The sequence below is a fragment of the Gekko japonicus genome, unplaced genomic scaffold (assembly GCF_001447785.1).
Source record: "Gekko japonicus isolate JY-2015 unplaced genomic scaffold, Gekko_japonicus_V1.1 scaffold21, whole genome shotgun sequence".
Taxonomy (NCBI): Eukaryota; Metazoa; Chordata; class Lepidosauria; order Squamata; family Gekkonidae; genus Gekko; species Gekko japonicus.
Genome location: NW_015173122.1, coordinates 2777185 through 2796078, shown reverse-complemented (window position 1 = coordinate 2796078; position 18894 = coordinate 2777185). Strand labels below are relative to the sequence as shown.

Below are 18894 nucleotides of genomic sequence, written 5' to 3'. Positions count from 1 at the left end.
GACATTGGCCTGCTTTCCTGGGCCAGACTTTTCCTGGTTTTGCTTCTTTGCTTCCTTAATTTATTTACAAGATTTGCATCCCCGCCCTCCATCGTCAGACATAAAAAAGATGGAACACTACCTCCTTGCTGCCTTCCGACTCTTGTGTTGTGATCCTTACAACAGCCCTGTAAAGTCACTTGCTGTAATTATTCCCCCAAGCACAAGGGAACAAGAGGCTGAGAGAATAATTGCTTGCCTGTGGCTACGCGGCGGATTCTTTACAAGAGTGAGATTTCCGTTTGGGACTCCCTAGCTCACAGCTTGTTCGAAAGCAAGGAATTGCAAGTAGATAAATAGGTACCACTTCGGTGGGAAGGTAACAGCGCCTTGGTGTTTAGTCATGCCGGCCACATGACCATGGAAACGTCTTTGGACAGCACTGGCTCTTCGGCTTGGAAACGGAGATGAGCACCGCCCCCTAGAGTCGGATTCAACTGGCTTTCGAGCAAGGGAACCTTTACCTTTACCTTTTTAGCTCACTGCTTGGTCTCCGAGCCACCACGTGTGGCTCTCTGCAAAAAAATACTGCTCTCTGTGTTGAAGTGGCTGCAGAGCCAAGCCATGCACATACTCAAGGGCCTCCCCAGAAACCCAGGGGGAAAAAAACACCCTGGTAAATTAACCCAAGGAGGGGGGAAAAAACGGATGGGGAATGAGCAGGCACCAGGAGGCATGGAAGGCACAGAGCAGCTGAGAGGGAGGGAGGTTAGCCTGAGAGCGTGTGACTGGTCCGAGGTCACCCAGCCAAGGTTCCATGGCCCAAGTGTGGATTTGAACCTGGGTCTCCCAGTTACTAGTCTGGCACTCTTAACCAAGGGGGGCAGGAGGATTTGACAAGATTTAACAAGCAGGCGAGCCAACTAAAATTGACCTGATCAGGAGCTAGTTTCAGATGGTAGAACAGTAAGCAAAGCTCCCACCCATGGATCCCCCCCCTCCCCGTTTTAGTCCCTGTGTCGTATGGATCATACAGAACTGGTAAAAAGAAACATTCCAGGTGTGGTTTCCTTCCATTGGCTTTGGTTTGCACTGTAACCCCCTCCCCCCTGCTCTTTTTCTCTCTTTGCCTTCAATCCTTCCGCAAGGCAAATCTGTTTAATTTTAATGGATTAATTTAATTGGTTGAAAGGCACATGATTGATTAACTGGGGAAAAAATTCTCTAATCAGTTGAAAACCCTAGTATGGTTTCCTTTTCTTTAAAAAACAAACCCATTGACTGTACTTTTTCATTCAGTGTCCCTTTGAGAAGCATCCCTTTGGCTTGCGAAGCAGAAATGGCAGGGGCTGCTTCTGGGGTTGGTATGTCGGGGGGGGGGGGGTCTGAATGGGAAGACAAACTCGGCCCCGGAACCTGCTTTCTGTGTCTCTCCTCAAGCGCGGGACAGGGAGTGGCTTGGACCAATGCTCCCTCTAAGCTGTGGAGTCTTGTGAGCAAAAATGCCACTTTGTAAGCTATCGGCGTTAAAGTTGTGAGCGAGTGATTCAGCCACGACATAAATCAGTTTGCTCTGGAGCCATCCTTCCCGAGCTAAGACCAAAATTTGTGAGCCGGAGGTTAAAAAACAGCTCACACTAACTCAGCTTAGAGGGAACACTGGCCTTGGACCCTGTGCTGAAACCCTCAAACCCAGCAACCCATCTCAACATGCTTGGGAGGAGAAGGCTGAGTTCCCAGGGCCAGGAAACTTGGGGCTTCAGTGATGGCACCAAAGGCAAAGGCTGCCCGGGCAAAGCCAGAGAGGCCTTCTGTTTACCTGGCTGTTGTGCCGCTGAACCCTGCCTGGCCCCGATCAACATAACCAGCCACCGTTTCCTTGTTTGGTTTCCTCTCTCTACCCACACCGAGGCTCTAAGCCGCATGACACATCTCAGCTTGGCGTTAACCTGCAATTATCTAAATGAACACTTCCTGGGCTGACTCCTCGCTTGGCTATTCGTACTGACTGCAGGCAGCTCTGAGTCACGGCGGCCTGTTGGCCAGGAATGCGGGGAGGCTGCTCGTCCTCCATTCCCCCGTGACCCGCACTGGAGGTTGGTGGTGGGACCCAACCGTTTTGAGGGGCAGACCTGCGTAAAGCCCCCCCACACACACACACCCATCGCTTTGGTTCTTAGCCAGTGGAGAGCCAGGACAGGTCCAAGGCGGCTTACCCTGCCCTCCAGGCTGGCTCCGTGTTTGTATCTTTCGGCTCCCTAGGATGGTAGAAGGAACAGCAGGAGGCTCCGTTCACATGTGTGGCTCCCTTGGTTAACATAAGAACATAGGAGATGCCAATGTTGGATCAGGCCAGTGGCCCATCCAGTCCAACACTCTGTGTCACACAGGGGCCAGAAATACCAGGTGCCATCAGGAGGTCCACCAGTGGGGCCAGGACATTAGAAGCCCTCCCACTGTTCCCCCCCCCAAGCAGTTTTGCTCCCTTCATCCAGTTGAGGGCCCCGACGTACATGGCCCGGGCTAGCCCAGTCTCGTCAGATCTTGGAGGCTAAGCAGCTTGGGATCTGGTTAGTCCTTGGATGGGAGACCAGCAAGGAAGTCCTGGGTTGTGGTCACACGCGCGAGATGGGGGGGGGGTGAGCAGAACTATTTGCGCCGTAGGAATTTGACCCGCATTTGCGCGATCACACAGTCCCTGGGAGCTGCGGGGGCAGCCCGCGACGGCGTGATCAGACGCAACCGCGGGTGAATCGGGTTGGGTTTTTCTGCCGCGTGTTTCCGGTGCGCTTCAACAGGGGATCAATGATTCACTTCTCCGCACCGAGTGTTCCCGATGCAGTGTGCGATGATGCGCATGCCGGAACAGGGGAAAAAACAACAGCATGGAGCTGGGATGGCCCGATCTGACCACCCCGATGCCATGGGAATGCGCTGGAGCGATCACATAGGGGAAAATCCATTCCTGGCCCGTAGCAATCCGTTTGCTACCGGACTTTTTACCCGGCTTCTGCGGCGGAGCAAAATGGGTTGCCGACAGGCGCGGGATGCTTGGAGATGTTCTCGTGTGATCGCGCCCTTAAAATCCGCCTGGCGTTCGCACCTGTGGCATGGCTAATTCTGCGTGTGATCGCGACCCTGGACTGGTACGCAGAGGCAGGCCGTGGCCAACCACCCCTGCTCGTCTTTTGCCTTGAAAACCCTACAGGGTCACCGTAAGCAGGTTGGGACTCGGACCAGTCACACGCTCTCAGGCTAACCTCCCTCCCAGCTGAGGCCGTCCCCGGCCAAACTGCCCAGAGGCATCCCTGCACTGTTCCGTATAGAGGGGGTTCTTGCAGCCTACTCTTCCAGGCTGGAGCTTCTCTTTGGCCTGCCCTGGATCCTGTGGCCAACCAGCACCAGACCAAGGCTGCACCTGATCAGCTGCGGCTGGACGCCGTTGTCTTCATTAGTCTCCTTGTCACAAGAGCTGGACACGGCTGACTTTCCAAGTCAAAGCCAGAAACAACAAGAAGAAGGAGGAGGAGGAGGAGGGTCGGTTTTTATACCCTGCTTTTCTCTGCGGTGGCTCAAGTGGTTAAGACGCTGAACTGCAGGCTGTGGAAGGTCGGTAGTTCAGCAGTTCGAGACCCGGGTGCCGCATGACGGAGTGAGCTCCTGTCTCTAGTTCCAGCTCCTGCCAACCTAGCAGTTCGCAAGCAAGAAATTGCAAGTAGATAAATAGATACCACTTCGGTGGGAAGGTTACAGCATTCCGTGCGCCTTGGTGTTTAGTCATGCCGGCCACATGACCACGGAAACGTCTTCGGACAGCGCTGGCTCTTCGGCTTTGAAACGGAGATGAGCACCGCAACCCTAGAGTCGGATTCGACTGGCTTTCGAGCAAGGGAACCTTTACCTTTACCTTTTTTCTCTACCCGAAGGCGTCTCAAAGTGGCTTACAGTCACCTTCCCTTCCTCTCCCCACAACAGACACCTTGTGAGGTAGGTGGGGCTGAGAGAGCTCTGAGAGAACTGTGACTGGCTCAGGGTCACCCAGCTGGCTTCCTCTGGAGGAGGAGCGGGGAATCAAACCCGGTTCTCCAGATTAGAGTCCGCCGCTCTTAACCACTCCACCAAGCTGGCTCTCTCATCCTAACCTACCTCACCCTGGCTCTCTCAGAGCTCTCTCAGCCCCCACCTACTGGGATATTTATTTTTAACTTGAAATTGTATTTAATTTGAGAGAGCCGGCATGATGTAGCGGTGAGCGTGTCGGACTAAGATTCTGGGAGAACGAGCGTCGAATCCCCACTCTGCCATAGAAGCTCGCTGGGTGACCTTGGGCCAGTCACATGCTCTCAGCCTAATCTACCTCACAGGGTCGTTGTGAGAGTAAAATGGAGGAGAGGAAGACGATGTACTGGTTTAGGTCCCCACTAGAGAGAAAGAGAAGTAAATAAAATAAAAATAAATAAAAAATATTTTATTTTTACTTTATCTTACAGAATATATCCCCTGCCTTTCTGTCCTCACAAGGGCCACCAAGAGAACAAACAAATTAAAACATACAGAATAAAAATGTGTTTTAAAACCATTAACACCCCCTCCAAAAAACACAGATCATTAAAACAATTAAAAAACCAGAGCTTAAAAACACACAAATAACATAAACAACAATTAAAACTTGAAGTGTTGTTAGGACATTTAATTTCTGCTGTAATATATATGGAAACTCCTCTTTCAGAGGCCAATAAAGTAAAGAGCTCAGAGGCCAATCCCTGCACGCCAGATGCAGGTTCTGGAGGTGGATAAACGTAAGAACATTAAGAGAAGCCATGTTGGGTCAAGCCAATGACCTGTCCGGTCCAACACTCTGTGTCACACAGTGGCCAAAGCCCAGGTGCCATCAGGAGGTCCACCAATGGGGCCAGAACTCCAGAACCCCTCCCACTGTGGCCCTCCAAGCACCAGGATTACAGAGCACCACTGCCCCAGAAAGAGGGGTCCATCTATACCTTGGGGCTAACAGCCACTAAAGGACCTCTGCTCCATGTGTTTATTCCCTCTAGTGAATTCCACGTTTTCATTACTCTTTGGGTGAAGAAGGATTTCCTTTTATCCGTTCTCAGCCTACTGCTCATTAAATTCATTGAGTGCCCATGAGTTCTTGTTCGGTGAGAAAGGGAGAAAAATACTTCTTTCTCTACCTTCTCTATCCCCTTGCATAATTTTGTAAACCTCAAACAGCCAGGGATGTCTGTCCCCATCTTGCCCTGCTTGTGAGCTTCTCTGTAGTGCCTGTCTGGCCGCTTTGGTTAGCAAGCAGGATGCTGGTCAAGGGTGACCTGAGTCTGTCCCAGCAACGCAGTTCTTGGAGTTGCTGGTGACTGAGCGCCCTGCATTGAGGGGAGCAGGAACCGAGGAGTAGGGGTCATTTCATGCAGGAGCGCACAGGAGCAGAGCTCCGGCAGTAAAGAGCTCAGTGTATAGCTCCTCCTGCCGGAAGAGAGCTTATCTGCTAATGCAATGGATCTGCAGAACCCAATCCTAAATCTAACCATCAGGAATACTAATAAGCAGGGGTCATTTCCTGCAGGAGCACACAGGAGCGGAGCTCTGGCAGTAAAAAGCCCAGGGGGTGGGCACATGCAACAAGCCCCGCCCCCTCCTCCCAGCAGCCACCAGGCCACGAGGAGCACAAGGATCTGCATGTTCCACCCCCCCCCCCCAATAGCTATGAATCCAAAACAGTCCAGTGGAGCCTGAGCGGTGGGTGTTGCCTTCTGACACACTTCCGGTGATGACAGGAGGTGTGGCATATGCAAATAAGTAATGCTAATGAGTTATGCTAATGAGCTCCTGCACCTCTTTTTATACAAAATGACCCCTGCCGAGGGGTGTTTTCTGGGAGGTTCCCCCTGTTTGCTGAAGCCTGATGTGTTCCGGGGTGTGTGTGTGGGAGACGTTAGCTTGCCCCCTAGATCTGCTAATTTATGCTAGGCAGGGGTGATGGTCACCCATGACTCTAGATGCGAGTGAGAGAGCGTTTGCGTGCTGTGAGCTGGTCTTGCCTCGACGGCTGTGCCGATCAACCCCCCCTCCCTTTGTGCCCAACAGCTGAAGCAGATGGAGTTGCAGTTGGAAGAGGAGTATGAGGAGAAGCAGAAGGTGCTGCGAGAGAAAAGGGACCTGGAAAGCAAACTGGCCGCCGTCAGTGACCAGGTACGCATGTGCATGTGCAGGAGTTGGCGAGACAGTCTGCTCTAGGCTGGGAGGGGCCGATGGGGGCAGGACGGCGGGGAGGAGCAGGCACACGGTGCCGTCTTCCAGACCCCCTTCACTCCCCCCTCACCTCCAGGTCAACCAGCGGGACTTCGAGACGGAGAAACGGCTGCGGAAGGACCTGAAGCGCACCAAGGCCCTCCTGACGGATGCTCAAGTCATGCTCGACCACCTGAAAAACAACGCACCCAGCAAACGGGAGATTGCGCAGCTTAAAAATCAGGTAGGTGGGAGTAGAAGGGGGGACAGATGCCTTGCCCGGCCGTGGTTTGTCCTCATCTGTCTGGGCACAAGTTGGCAGAAGGAAAGTGCCAGTGTGCGGAAGCCTCCTGGGCCATGACGCAGCGGGGGTCTTGTGTTGGAGCTTTCCTGGCAGGGTCTCCAACTGGCCTCCCTCCAGAGGCAGATTGAAGGAAGCCAGGTTGGGCACCCCCTGGGAGCAGTGTTGAGATCGTCCTATTGGGGTCTGGGAGGGCAGGCCTGGCCTATTGAAGTCAGTGGCGGTTGTTCAAAGGCTGCTCTCTCTTGGGGGGCTGTCCCTACAGCTGGAGGAGTCGGAATTCACGTGCGCCGCTGCAGTGAAAGCTCGCAAATCCATGGAGGTGGAGATCGAGGACCTGCACTTGCAAATCGATGACCTTTCCAAGGCCAAGGGAGCGGTAAGCACTGCCTTCTGTCTGTCTGTCTGTCTTCCCTTAAAAGGCAGAAGGGGTGTTCCACGAGGTGCTCAGAGGGCGTCTCAGGCAAGCCAAGCGACCGTCCTACCCCATGCGGGCTGGCATCTCAGCGCCCTTCAGTCTCTGCTGGTTTGCTGTGTGTTCAGTTCTTGCAACCTGGGGCTGAAGGGAGGTGGCCCTTCCGATGGCACCTGGGTTTTGGCCACTGTGTGACGCAGAGTATTGGACTGGATGGGCTATAAGAGGATGGGCAGCGAGTGTGGCAGTCAGGGTGCAAGCTCACTTCCTGCCCAGCTTTGCAATTTGATTGATAGATGTGGACACCAGTCAGGCATCTCCGTCCTGCGATCTGTGTTCTCCTCCCGCCCCCGCTACAGGCAGGCTGCCCACCTTTGACAAAAAGGACAGTGTGCATCTTGGCCCAGTCGTTTGTCATGTCAGTAAAAGAGAGAGAGAGAGAGAGAGAGAAACTCTGGGGCTTCGAGAGAGGTTTCCCGAGGGCGTCATGAGTGCTGGCCAACCAGTGCCATGCACAGCTAGCTTCTGCTCTGAATTGCGAGCTTAGCTTTTAGAATTAATCCCTGGAGAGGAAAGGGGATACGGGGGTTGAACTTGGCAAGGGGGCTTCCGAATCAGGCCCGTCTTCCCTCCTTCCAGTCTAGGCTGCCACATGCCAGGCGAGTCATGGCGAAAGTCATGTTTCCGCTTCCCACATGATCGAGGATGGCAAGTCGGGATGTTAGAGCGCCTGCCAGCCTTTGCCAGCCATCCGCAGCCAGGGAGCCCATTTTTGACTGTGGGGGTTGCAAGCTGTTTCATTGGCAGCTCCGCCTCTTCTCCGGTCCGGAGCTAAGGAAGCCTCTTGCTTCAGGCCAGGCTGGGTATCCGGAGGACACGGGCGATCCAACAGCTGACTTTTATCATGAACGAGACCAGCTATCATTAGAGCCGGGTGCCGTCCACACCTCTTCAGGGGTCTTGGGCATAGGCTTCTTCCCGGCCGGCTGCCTGAGCTACTCTAAACTTGGGGTGGGGGGACGTGTCACCCCATTTCCATTCCTCCCCCTCTTCTTTGCCAGCTGGAAGAACAGCTGAGCCGTTTGCAGCGGGAGAAGAACGAGGTGCAGAGCCGCCTGGAGGAGGACCAGGAGGACATGAACGAGCTGATGAAGAAGCACAAGGCGGCCGTGGCCCAGGCGAGTCTCTCCCCCACCTTGCTGCCTCCCGCCACCAGCGCCGTCCCCGCCTCACTCCCTCCACCCCTTCATCCCAGCATTCCATCTCGGAGCCAAGAGTTCATCTCCGAGTGTCTTAGAATTCAGGCCAAGGCATGAATTCACACAGATTAGGTCTAGGCTTGCCAAGTCCCCCCGGAGGGCGGGGAAACCCCCGCCCCAGAGGCCCGTTCCCTGCTGCTGGCGGATTGGGCCCCGGGGGGAACTTCACCCCCATGTACACGTCACCAAGAAGTGACGTGATGACGCCGGGCACGCTAGGGGTGGGGCCACGACCATCAGAGGGAAAACTCTATGGTTTTCCCTTGGACAGCCGTGGCCCCGCCCCCAGCGTGCCCGGCGGCGTCACGTCACTTCCTGGTGATGTGCATGCATCATCGTCACGTCACTTCCTGGTCACTTCCTGGTCACATCACTTCCTAAGGAGCTGGTGGGCTCAAGCCGCAAGCCGGGAGTCCCCCGCTGCGGCGATTTTTTCACTTGGCAACCCTAATGAGGTCTTACCGGCTGTTCCTGGGTGGACTGCAGACGGGATGTGCATTCTTGAATGTCCTGCAGTGTTCTTTTTTTAAAAGTCAGGGGTAAGACTAGTAGCCCCGACCTTCTCCAGGATGTGCTAGTTTTCTAGGTGTGGGGTTGTTGTTGTTTTTTTGCTTTTCCTGTAAGGGAAGCACACAGCCCAGGGGCACAGAGGCCAAAGCTCTCATTGCCCCAGGCATCTGTCGATCAGAGCTGTAAAGCAGTTCAGCCCAGGCCCAGTTCGACCACTTTCTCAACTTGCTTGCATGGATTAGGCCTAAGAGGAAGAGGAGGGGAGTGTCTTTGCAGAAGGAAGGTCAGAGCAAGGAAGTCACTTTGCCTCTTTGAGGATAGTTCTGCTGCCTGGAGTTAGCTGGGATTTTGGAACAGGGATAAAGGACAAAGCTCATGATTGGAGAAAGGCAGCTGCGGCAGGGTAGAGCATCCACGGGCCAGGTTATCATCATCATCATCATCATCATCAGAAATTTCTGGATTGCCCAATCCCTGAGTACACAAGGCTCTGGGCGATTTACAACAGTTAAAAACAACATAAAATGACATATTAAAATCAACAGTCAGTTCTAATTTAATAGTCTCCAGATGGCGTCCATAATTTAATCCGAAACCTACTCTGGGGCTGTTCTTCTATCTAGGGGGCAGGTTAGGGAGGAGGCCAAGGCAGTCAGAATGGAATAAAAGAAGGTGCCGGCCAATGCTCCCTCTAAACTGTGGAGTCTTGCGTGCAAAAATTCTACTTTGTGAGCTACTGTGGCATATTAAAGTTGTGAGCGAGCGATTTGGCTGCTGCATAGATTAGTTTGCTCTGGAGCCGTCCTTCCTGAGCTGAGACAAAAATGTGTGAGCCGGAGGCTCAAAAACTGAGCTAGCTCACACTAACTCAGTTTAGAGGGAATTCTGGTGCCAATGCTCTCTCTAAACTGTGGAGTCTTGTGGGCAAAAATTCTACTTTGTGAGTCACTGGCATATTAAAGTTGTGAGCGAACGATTTGGCTGCTGCATAAATTAGGTTGCTCTGGAGTCGTCCTTCCTGAGCGGAGGCAAAAATGTGTGAGCCGGAGGCCAAAAAACTGTGAGCTAGCTCACACTAATTCAGCTTAGAGGGAACACTGGCTGCCGGCTATGATGGAAACCGTTGCTGTCCTCAGCCAAAAGCCCGGCGGAACGTCTCTGCCTTACAGGTCCTGCAGAATTGCATTAAGTCCCGCAGGGCCCTGATGAAAGTTGGCAGAGAGATTCCACCAGGCCGGAGCCAGGGGACCAAGAAAGCCCTGCCTCTGGTCGAGGACAGCCGCCATAGCTCACACTAACTCAGTTTAGAGGGAATTCTGGTGCCAATGCTCTCTCTAAACTGTGGAGTCTTGTGGGCAAAAATTCTACTTTGTGAGCTACTGTGGCATATTAAAGTTGTGAGCGAGCGATTTGGCTGCTGCATAGATTAGTTTGCTCTGGAGCCGTCCTTCCTGAGCTGAGACAAAAATGTGTGAGCCGGAGGCCAAAAAACTGTGAGCTAGCTCACACTAATTCAGCTTAGAGGGAACACTGGCTGCCGGCTATGATGGAAACCGTTGCTGTCCTCAGCCAAAAGCCCGGCGGAACGTCTCTGCCTTACAGGTCCTGCAGAATTGCATTAAGTCCCGCAGGGCCCTGATGAAAGTTGGCAGAGAGATTCCACCAGGCCGGAGCCAGGGGACCAAGAAAGCCCTGCCTCTGGTCGAGGACAGCCGCCAATGTTCCCTCTAAGCTGTGGAGTCCTGTGAGCAAAGATTCTATTTTCTGAGCTACCGGCATTAAAGTTGTGAGCCAGCGATTTGGCTACGGCATAAATTAGTTTGCTCCGGAGCCCTCCTTCCTGAGCTAAGACAAAAATGTGTGAGCCGGAGGCTAAAGAATGGTGAGGTAGCTCACACTAACTCAGCTTAGAGGGAACACTGACAGCCGCATATCTTTAGCGCCAGGGATCACCAGTCAATTGCTCTCAGCAGAGCGTAGCGATCTCCCGGGGACATACCAGAGGAGACAGTCCCGAAGGTACATGCACAGGTCCGCCCCCTGCCCTCTGAGAAAAGAGCAGGCCTAGGAGAGGGAAGGCCAGAAAGATCCCTTTGGGCTTCAGGGTCTCCCACCGGGCAGCTGGGGGCAAACTCCACAGCCAGAATCCATCTTGCGATCGGTCACGCCTCTGGTGGGGGGTGGGGTCCGTTGGGATGCCTTGGGCCGGGCGGGCTGACCCTGGGGCTCTCTGGCTCTTTGGGCGTCGGCCAGTCCAGACAGATCTTGACTCCCTCGTGCTCTTCAGGCCTCCCGGGACCTGGCTCAGATCAACGACCTGCAGTCCCAGCTGGAAGAGGCCAACAAGGAGAAACAGGAGCTGCAGGAGAAGGTATTTCTGGGGACGGAGGGGAGGCAAGCCCCGCCCCCCAACCCTGTTGTCCTGTGCGGTGATTGGAGGGCCCCGTTCTTCCTCCCCTTTGCCAGCTGCAAGGTCTTCAGAGCCAGCTGGAGTTCCTCGAGCAGTCCATGGTGGACAAGTCGCTGGTCAGCCGGCAGGAGGCCAAGATCCGCGAGCTGGAGACACGCCTGGAGTTTGAAAGGACGCAAGTGAAGCGCCTCGAGGTAGGGAATCTCGGCACAGTCTCAGAGCGGTGGAAGGACAGCGGGCTCACTGCTGAGGTGAAGGGGGCCTCTTGGGCTTGGCTTCCAGAGACACAGCGCTTTCACCCGGGGAGGTCAAGAGCTCCTGGGCAGTCTTGGCTCGTGATGCCACATGACACTGGTCTTGCCGTGCTTTTGGGCAGCCCTCCACATGTCCTGCCGCTATCACTCGCTCTCTCAGTGCCTGGGCAAGGCTGAGCGGAGCATGCTCAGTTCCCGAGCCGTCTGCCCAGTGCTGAGTGTCACGGTGGAAGAGTCTGAGCTTTCCTTTGAAAGGGGGAACGTGTCGAGTCCTTGTGGCTGCAAAACAAAGCTTGGACAGCAGCAGGCAGCTTCTGTGGAAAGCTTAGAAACCGGGTTGGGCCGGGCTGCAATCTGTCAGAGATGGCTCTTTCAACCCCTCCAGTTTGATGTAGTGGTTAGGAGCACGGACTCCAGTCTGGGGGAACCGGGTTTGATTCCCCACTCCTCCACATACAGCTGTTGGTGTGACATTGGGTCAGTCACAAGTTCTCTCAGAGCTGTTCTATCAAGAGCAGTTCTCAAAAGAGCTCTCTCAGCCCCACCTACCTTGCAGAGTGTCTGTTGTGGGGAGGGGAAGGGAAAGGAGATTGTCCGCCGCTCTGAGACTCCTTTTGGTAGCGAAGGGCAGGGTATATAAATCCAGGTTCTTCTTCCCTTCTCCCCCCCACCCACACATTTTTTGCCTCTGGCGTTCCTTCCCAGAAGGGCCACTTGTGCCTCCCACTGATTCCAGACTCCTGGTAGCCTCCAAAGGTGGCTGTTTGTTGTGCGTCCAGGGCTGCTGGGGGCAAAGGTAGCCAAGTACCAAATAGACGTGGACCCCAGCCAGCTGGGAAGGCCACCTCCAGTGGTCAACTCATAAGAGTATCTGAAGGGCCCACAGCGGGGAGACAGAGGCCAAAGCCTCCCGCTCTCGTTGCCCCCCCCCCAGCACCTATTGTTCCGAGGTGGACTTTCTCTGAGCATGGAGGTTCTGAGTAACCAGGGCTCTTTTTGTATAAAAAGCCCAGCAGGAACTCATTAGCATAATAGGCCACACCCAACAGCAGAAACTCATTAGCATATTTGGCCACACCCCTGACAGCACAGCTCATTAGCATATTAGGCCACACCCCACGCCTTCTCTTGGCTTGCTCAGGTGCCCTGCAACTGTGGGGCACCCAGGCAAGTTGGCCCTTGGACAGGCCAGGGAAGGCATGGGGCAGCATTTAAATGCTTCCCCGATCCTTCCAGAGGGCCCACTGGCCCACCTGCCTCAGAGTCATGGGGGGGTTTTGCTCTCCAGGCCTTCCCTCTCTAGCCAGGCACACAGAGGTTTTGGCTGCAGTGGGCGTGGCCAACTCTGAAGCCAGCCGGAACGCCGTTCCTGTGCGTTCCTGCCCAAAAATAGCCCTGTGATTAACCACCACGCCTGATAGCCGTAGATGGATCCTCTCCTCATTCGTGCATACGTCCGATTGCCTCCTGAAGCTATCCAAACTGAATTGCCAAACGAATCACGCATGGCGTGAAGGAGTCCTTTCTCTGAATGCGCAGCCCAGCGTGTGACAGCGGGCCCACTTTGGGGCATTTTAAAGGAGAGGAGGGATTCGGTTGACGCACACACGGTCCCCGTCGCAGTTGGCACAATCCGTATGTGCTTTTTTTATCGGAGTGGTGCAGGGACCATGTTGTGTGATGGCACCCTCCCCTCCCCGCCCCGCCCCCATTATCTTGTGCCTCTTTCTTCTGTCTTGGTCCAGAAATCTGTCTGTTGTGAGTCACTCGTCGCCTCCCCAGACCTCTGTCGGCTCCTCTGCTGAATGCCCGAGAGCAGCGGCAAATGGGCTGAGGGCTATCCTGGACTGGGGCCGTTCATCTATCCAGAGCACAAAGGGAGGAGGCGGTCAGAGGGAGCCCCCTGCAGGGCCGGAGGACAAGAGTGGGGGGTTGAGCTATTTGGGAAAGGGAGGGGGGCACCCAAGCATCGGAGGGCTGTGGCAGGCAAGGGGGCTCCAGGGCAGGTGGGGAGTGGGTGTGCGCTTTTATGAAACGCAGATAGCCTTCTCCCTGCCAGTCCACCCCGCCGCCCTGGCCCCACCCAGCTAGGAACCCTCTCGGCCCAGCCCTGCGATGGCTGCCCGCGGGGAGGCCAGGCGCTCTCTTCTGCCGCACCTGTTAACGGCCCTGCTTTATATTCTGCCTCCGCAGCTCCCGTTTCCGGCGAGGGAGCCGAGGAGCTTTAGAGCTCCCTCTTAATATTTCCGTGCCATTATTCGTTTTCCACCCTCCTCGCCCCCCCCCCATAAATATGCAGGGGACAGCTCTCAGCTGCCGCAAAAGGATGGAATCTATTTTTCTCCCTACATTACATGCTGTAATTACTTCACACAAAGTTAAATCTATTTTTCCAATTCACCAAAGCCCCCCTGATTATTCTGCCCACGGCTGGGGACGCGGCGGGGGAAAAAATTCCCTCTCTCTCTCTCTCTCTCTCTCTCTCTCTCTCTCTCTCTCTCTCTCTCTCTCTCTCTCAACTCTGCAGCCTCCCCCCCACTCCCTCCCACCCTCCTTTGCAAGCTGGTCCACACACCCCCTCATGTAAATTCATAGTGCCGGGTTCGTTTGTTCCATTAGCGCTCGGCGGGGAGCGATTGGGCAACACTCATTCCTGGGCCCCGGCCTCGGTAATTGCCGCTGTCTGCTACCATTATGCGCAGCAGATGAATATTGATGCGCCAGCCCTGGTGCGCCACTGCCACTGTCTCCTCTTCATCCAGCTCTGCTTGGGGTGGGGGTGGGGCGTCTTAGCCCCTCGTGGAGGACAGGAAGGTCGGGCCGCGGTCAGCGTGCAGGCTCATTGATCGGCCTTCCAGCCCAGAGTCATGCCGGCCGGGCGGCCAGTCACCTTGATCTGGGGGCGCAGAAGGTCCCTCCTGGCAAAGCAGGGCAGGCTCTGAGTTACGCTGACCAGAGTCATTCCAAGCAGGAGCGGGCTTCGGATCCTGCTTCAGGGCGGATGGTGCAGCAGAGGCCCTCGCTCCGGAGAGGCATCCTGCTCTGCCCCTTGGCGGCCATGCTGTGCCTTCGCTTCCCCTCCCCAAATTGCAAGTTGGTTTTTATGCCCCGCTTTTCTCTACCCAAAGGAGTCTCGGAGCGGCTCACGATCTCCTTTCCCTCCCTCTCCCCACAGCAGACACCCTGTGAGGTAGGTGGGGCTGAGAGAGCTCTGAGAGAAATGTGACTGACCGAATGTCATCCAGCTGGCTGCATGTAAAGGAGGAGTGGGGAATCAAACCTGGTTCTCCAGATTAGAGTCCGTTGCTCTTAACCACTGCACCATGCTGGTTCTCAGGAGTAGGTTTTTATATCCAGCTTTTCTCTACCCTAAGGAGTCTCAAAGTGACTTACAATCGCCTTCTCTTCCTCTCCCCACAACAGGCATCTTGTGAGGCAGGTGGGGCTGAGAGAGCTCTGAGAGCACTAGAGATGTAAAATTTCTGGAAATTTTGAAGCTCGGAAAAAAACCCGTTTTTTCCCCAGTTTTTTTCGGGGGGAAACGGAAATTTTTGGAAAAATTGAAAAAATGCTACATTAGCACTTCTTTTGTCTTTTCTAGATTGAAAGTCATTCTGTTACTTTAGGAACATAAAATATGACTATGGACATTTTTACTTGGCATGAAATTATCACAACTAGCATATTAAAAATATAGTGTGTCCAAACAGTTATTACAAACAGAATACCCGCCCACATGCAAAAACAAAACTGAAATCTTTTTCTTTTCTCATGACAATAGCACCTCCTAAAGGAAGAAATGCATCTTGTTCTTGCATTGGAGAGTTCAGTTTGTTACCTAGGACTTGCTTGTCCTCAGTGCACAGAAATTAGATCAATCTGATACCATATATATATATTTTAGAAATGATTTGGAAAATATTTGAACACCTTGTCTTAAAATATTTTATTCATCATGTTAAAATAAAACGTTCCATAATCATTTTTTTCCCTTTTCTTTTTTCAATTTTTCCAATTTTTTTTTTGGGGGGGAAAGGCTTCAGGAAAGAAAATGGGAAAAAACCGTTTTTTTTCCTGAATTTTTCCGGTTTTTTTCTGGGCCTTCACATCTCTAGAGAGCACTGGGACTAACCCAAGGTCACCCAGCAGGCTTCATGCAGAGGAGGAATGGGGAATCAAACCTGGTTCTCCACATTAGAGGCCACCACTCTTACCTACTACACCCCTCTGGCTATCAAATTAGGAAGAATTGTTTCTTCACAATGGTGCCCAAAGGTGCTGAAAGACAGATTCATGGAGGTGAGGTCTGTCTGTGGCTACTAGCCATGGTGACTAAAGGGAGCCCCCACATTCAAAGGCAGTCAACCACAGAATATCAGTGTCAGGAGGCAACATTAGAGGAAGGCCTCAGCCTCTATAGTCTATGCCCTGTTGTTGGGCCTCCAGAAGAACTGGCTGGCCACTGTGTGAGGCAGGATGCTGGACTAGATGGACCACTGATCTGATCCAGCAGGGCTCTTCTTGGGTTCCTGTCAGGGGAAGGCCTCGGCCTCCATGCCCTGTTGCTGGCCCTCCAGAAGAACTGGCTGGCCACTGTGTGAGGCAGGATGCTGGACTAGATGGACCACTGATCTGATCCAGCAGGGCTCTTCTTAGGTTCCTGTCAGGGGAAGGCCTCGGCCTCCATGCCCTGTTGTTGGCCCTCCAGAGGAACTGGTTGGCCACTGTGTGAGGCAGGATGCTGGACTAGACGAACCACTGGTCTGGTCCAGCAGGGCTCTTCTTAGGTTCCTGTCAGGGGAAGGCCTCAGCCTCCATGCCCTGTTGTTGGCCCTCCAGAGGAACTGGTTGGCAACTGTGTGAGGCAGGATGCTGGACTAGATGGACCACTGATCTGGTCCAGCAGGGCTCTTCTTAGGTTCCTGTCAGGGGAAGGCCTCGGCCTCCATGCCCTGTTGTTGGCCCTCCAGAGGAACTGGTTGGCCACTGTGTGAGGCAGGATGCTGGACTAGACGAACCACTGGTCTGGTCCAGCAGGGCTCTTCTTAGGTTCCTGTCAGGGGAAGGCCTCGGCCTCCATGCCCTGTTGTTGGCCCTCCAGAGGAATTGGTTGGCCACTGTGTGAGGCAGGATGCTGGACTAGATAGAGCACTGGTCTGGTCCAGCAGGGCTCTATTCCTAGAGATAGAGCAAGATTGGAGGTGAAAAGTGGTCGGATGTGGAATTACAGGCATGTCAGTTTCTCCCTAAATGCCTGAGCTCCCTAATCTAAAAAAAAAAAAAAAAAAAAAAAAAGTTGCCGGAGTCCTCTTCCAAAGAAACAATGGGGTGGAGCGAAGGGGTATTCCTCTTGTATCTACATTCAGCTGCTGCCCTGCGTCAGATGATCAAAAAACCAACCAGGGAAAATACACGGTACAGAATTGCCAAAAAAACAAAAAATAACTGTGTACAGAAACGTCAAAAATATTTGTAGAATACTTTCTATATCAAGTGTCACAAAGAACTTATGATTGCAACATTATTATGACAATTACTTTCTTCAAATAACGTAAACCACGCAGTTCATGAAAACAGTCCAAAGTAATCCAAAGCAGATAGAGAGGTGCTTCAAATAAAGACCATTAGAAGGTAGACACTTTTACAACCCGATGTCTTCAGGGATCAGTTCACATCATACTTGTGTCACACAAGTATGATGTGAACTGATCCTTGAAGACATCGTGTTGTAAAAGTGTCTACCTTCTAATGGTCTTTATTTGAAGCACCTCTCTATCTGCTTTGGATTACTTTGGACTGTTTTCATGAACTGCGTGGTTTACGTTATTTGAAGAAAGTAATTGTCATAATAATGTTGCAATCATAAGTTCTTTGCGACACTTGATATAAAAAGTATTCTACAAATGTTTTTGACATTTCTGTACACGGTTACTGCTGCATCAGATGAACAGCAGCGATACAGCTCTAAGTACGCCCCTCTCCCCTGCCCCCCCAAAAAAAAACACCTTATGGGCTTAGAAGCACAAAAGAAGCAGGGAAGGGGCTCCTGCTTGAAACCTCTGTCACCCGGGACGACCACCCTGATCCACACTACTAGTTGTGCCTGTGCCCCAGTGCCACTACATCAGCACACGCTCGACACTGCTGCCCGTGTTGCCACCAGCAAATGTCGAAGGCTAAAACTGTGCCTTTTTTGTATACGCATGACTTGGGAACAACCCAGAGGGTGGTCTTGAACCAGAGACTCTCATGATCTTTGCCACCCTTGCCAGAAGACAGCACTGTTGCCTCAAGGGGGGAGGGGGTGTTTGCTACTACAGAAAAGATCAAGTGACTCCCAGGAATTCATAGAAACATAGAATGTTAGAGTTGGAAGGGACCTTGCAGGTCATCTAGTCCAACCCCCTGCACTCTGCATGAGCATAGCCGAAAGATAGCCCTACAACATACCCGTAAGATGGTCGTCCAGCCTCCGCTTGAAAACGTCCAGCGAAGGAGCATCCACCACCTCCCGAGGCAGTCTGTCCCACTGCTCGACCACTCTTACAGTTAGGAAGTTTCTCCTGATATTTAGCCGGTAACGACTCCCTTGTAATTTCCACCCATTAGATCTAGTCTTGCAATCCGGAGCAAGAGAGAATAGATCTGCTCCATCTTCTACATGACAGCCCTTCAGATATTTGAAGATTGCAATCATGTTCCCTCTAAGCCTTCTCTTTTCAAAGGTTTCCACCTCGTCCTCTGAAGCCTTGGATTGTGATCGGGCTGGAATCTGAACAGCCTGTTGTTGGACTGGAGGTCTGCTGATGTCAGAATGCCAGGCTTTCTGTGCCCACTCGCTGCTTGCCAGCACTCTGGCCTGGCAGTGACCACTGAATAAATGAAAACTGGGGCTTGCGTGGGGGGGGGGGGGGGGGGGGGGGGGTTCGTCTTTCCTGTCTTCTTGAGCTGCAGTTGGCGTGTGTCATGGACCTCTGAGCCTACAGATCACTCCCTTCCTTGCAGAGAGTGGGCTGTCTTTCCACTCGCCTCTCTCTGGATGGCGGGAGCTCACCTCCATTTCTGTGGCTCTTCGCCCCCAGGCATAAGTCAAGGCCGGGCACGGGGGCAGCCAGAGGAAGAGAACGTGTCAGTTTAGAACCAGGAGATCCAGAGTTATGACACACACACACACACACAGAGTCATCCCTGTGCTTTCAGGGTGGAGAGAACTGGGTTTGATTCCACACTCCTCCACTAATCTGGGAGAACTGGGTTTGATTCCCCACTTCTCCACTTGCACCTGCTGGTGTGACCTTGGGCAAGCTGTAGTTCTGGCTAGAGATGTGAAGGCCCGAGAAAAAACTGGAAAAATTCGGGAAAAAAACGTTTTTTCCCTGAAGCCTTTTTGTTTTTTCCCGAAAAATTGGAAAAATTGAAAAAAGAAAAAAAATTGACTATGGGACGTTTTATTTTAACATGATGAATAAAATATTTTAAGACAAAGTGTTCAAATATTTTCCAAAAATTTTCTTATATAT

The 18894-nt window shown here is 52.9% G+C and overlaps 1 protein-coding gene across 1 annotated transcript in view; it reads left to right on the top strand.

Moving 5' to 3' along the window:
• The window catches only part of MYO18A (myosin XVIIIA), a 182496-nt gene that overhangs the window by 135818 nt on the left and 27784 nt on the right, over positions 1–18894 (top strand). The window contains exons 30-35 of the mRNA XM_015421898.1: positions 6082–6186; positions 6323–6469; positions 6792–6905; positions 8003–8119; positions 10998–11081; positions 11177–11314. Coding sequence (XP_015277384.1) covers positions 6082–6186; positions 6323–6469; positions 6792–6905; positions 8003–8119; positions 10998–11081; positions 11177–11314 — 705 coding nt within the window. The remainder of the gene's footprint in view (positions 1–6081; positions 6187–6322; positions 6470–6791; positions 6906–8002; positions 8120–10997; positions 11082–11176; positions 11315–18894) is intronic.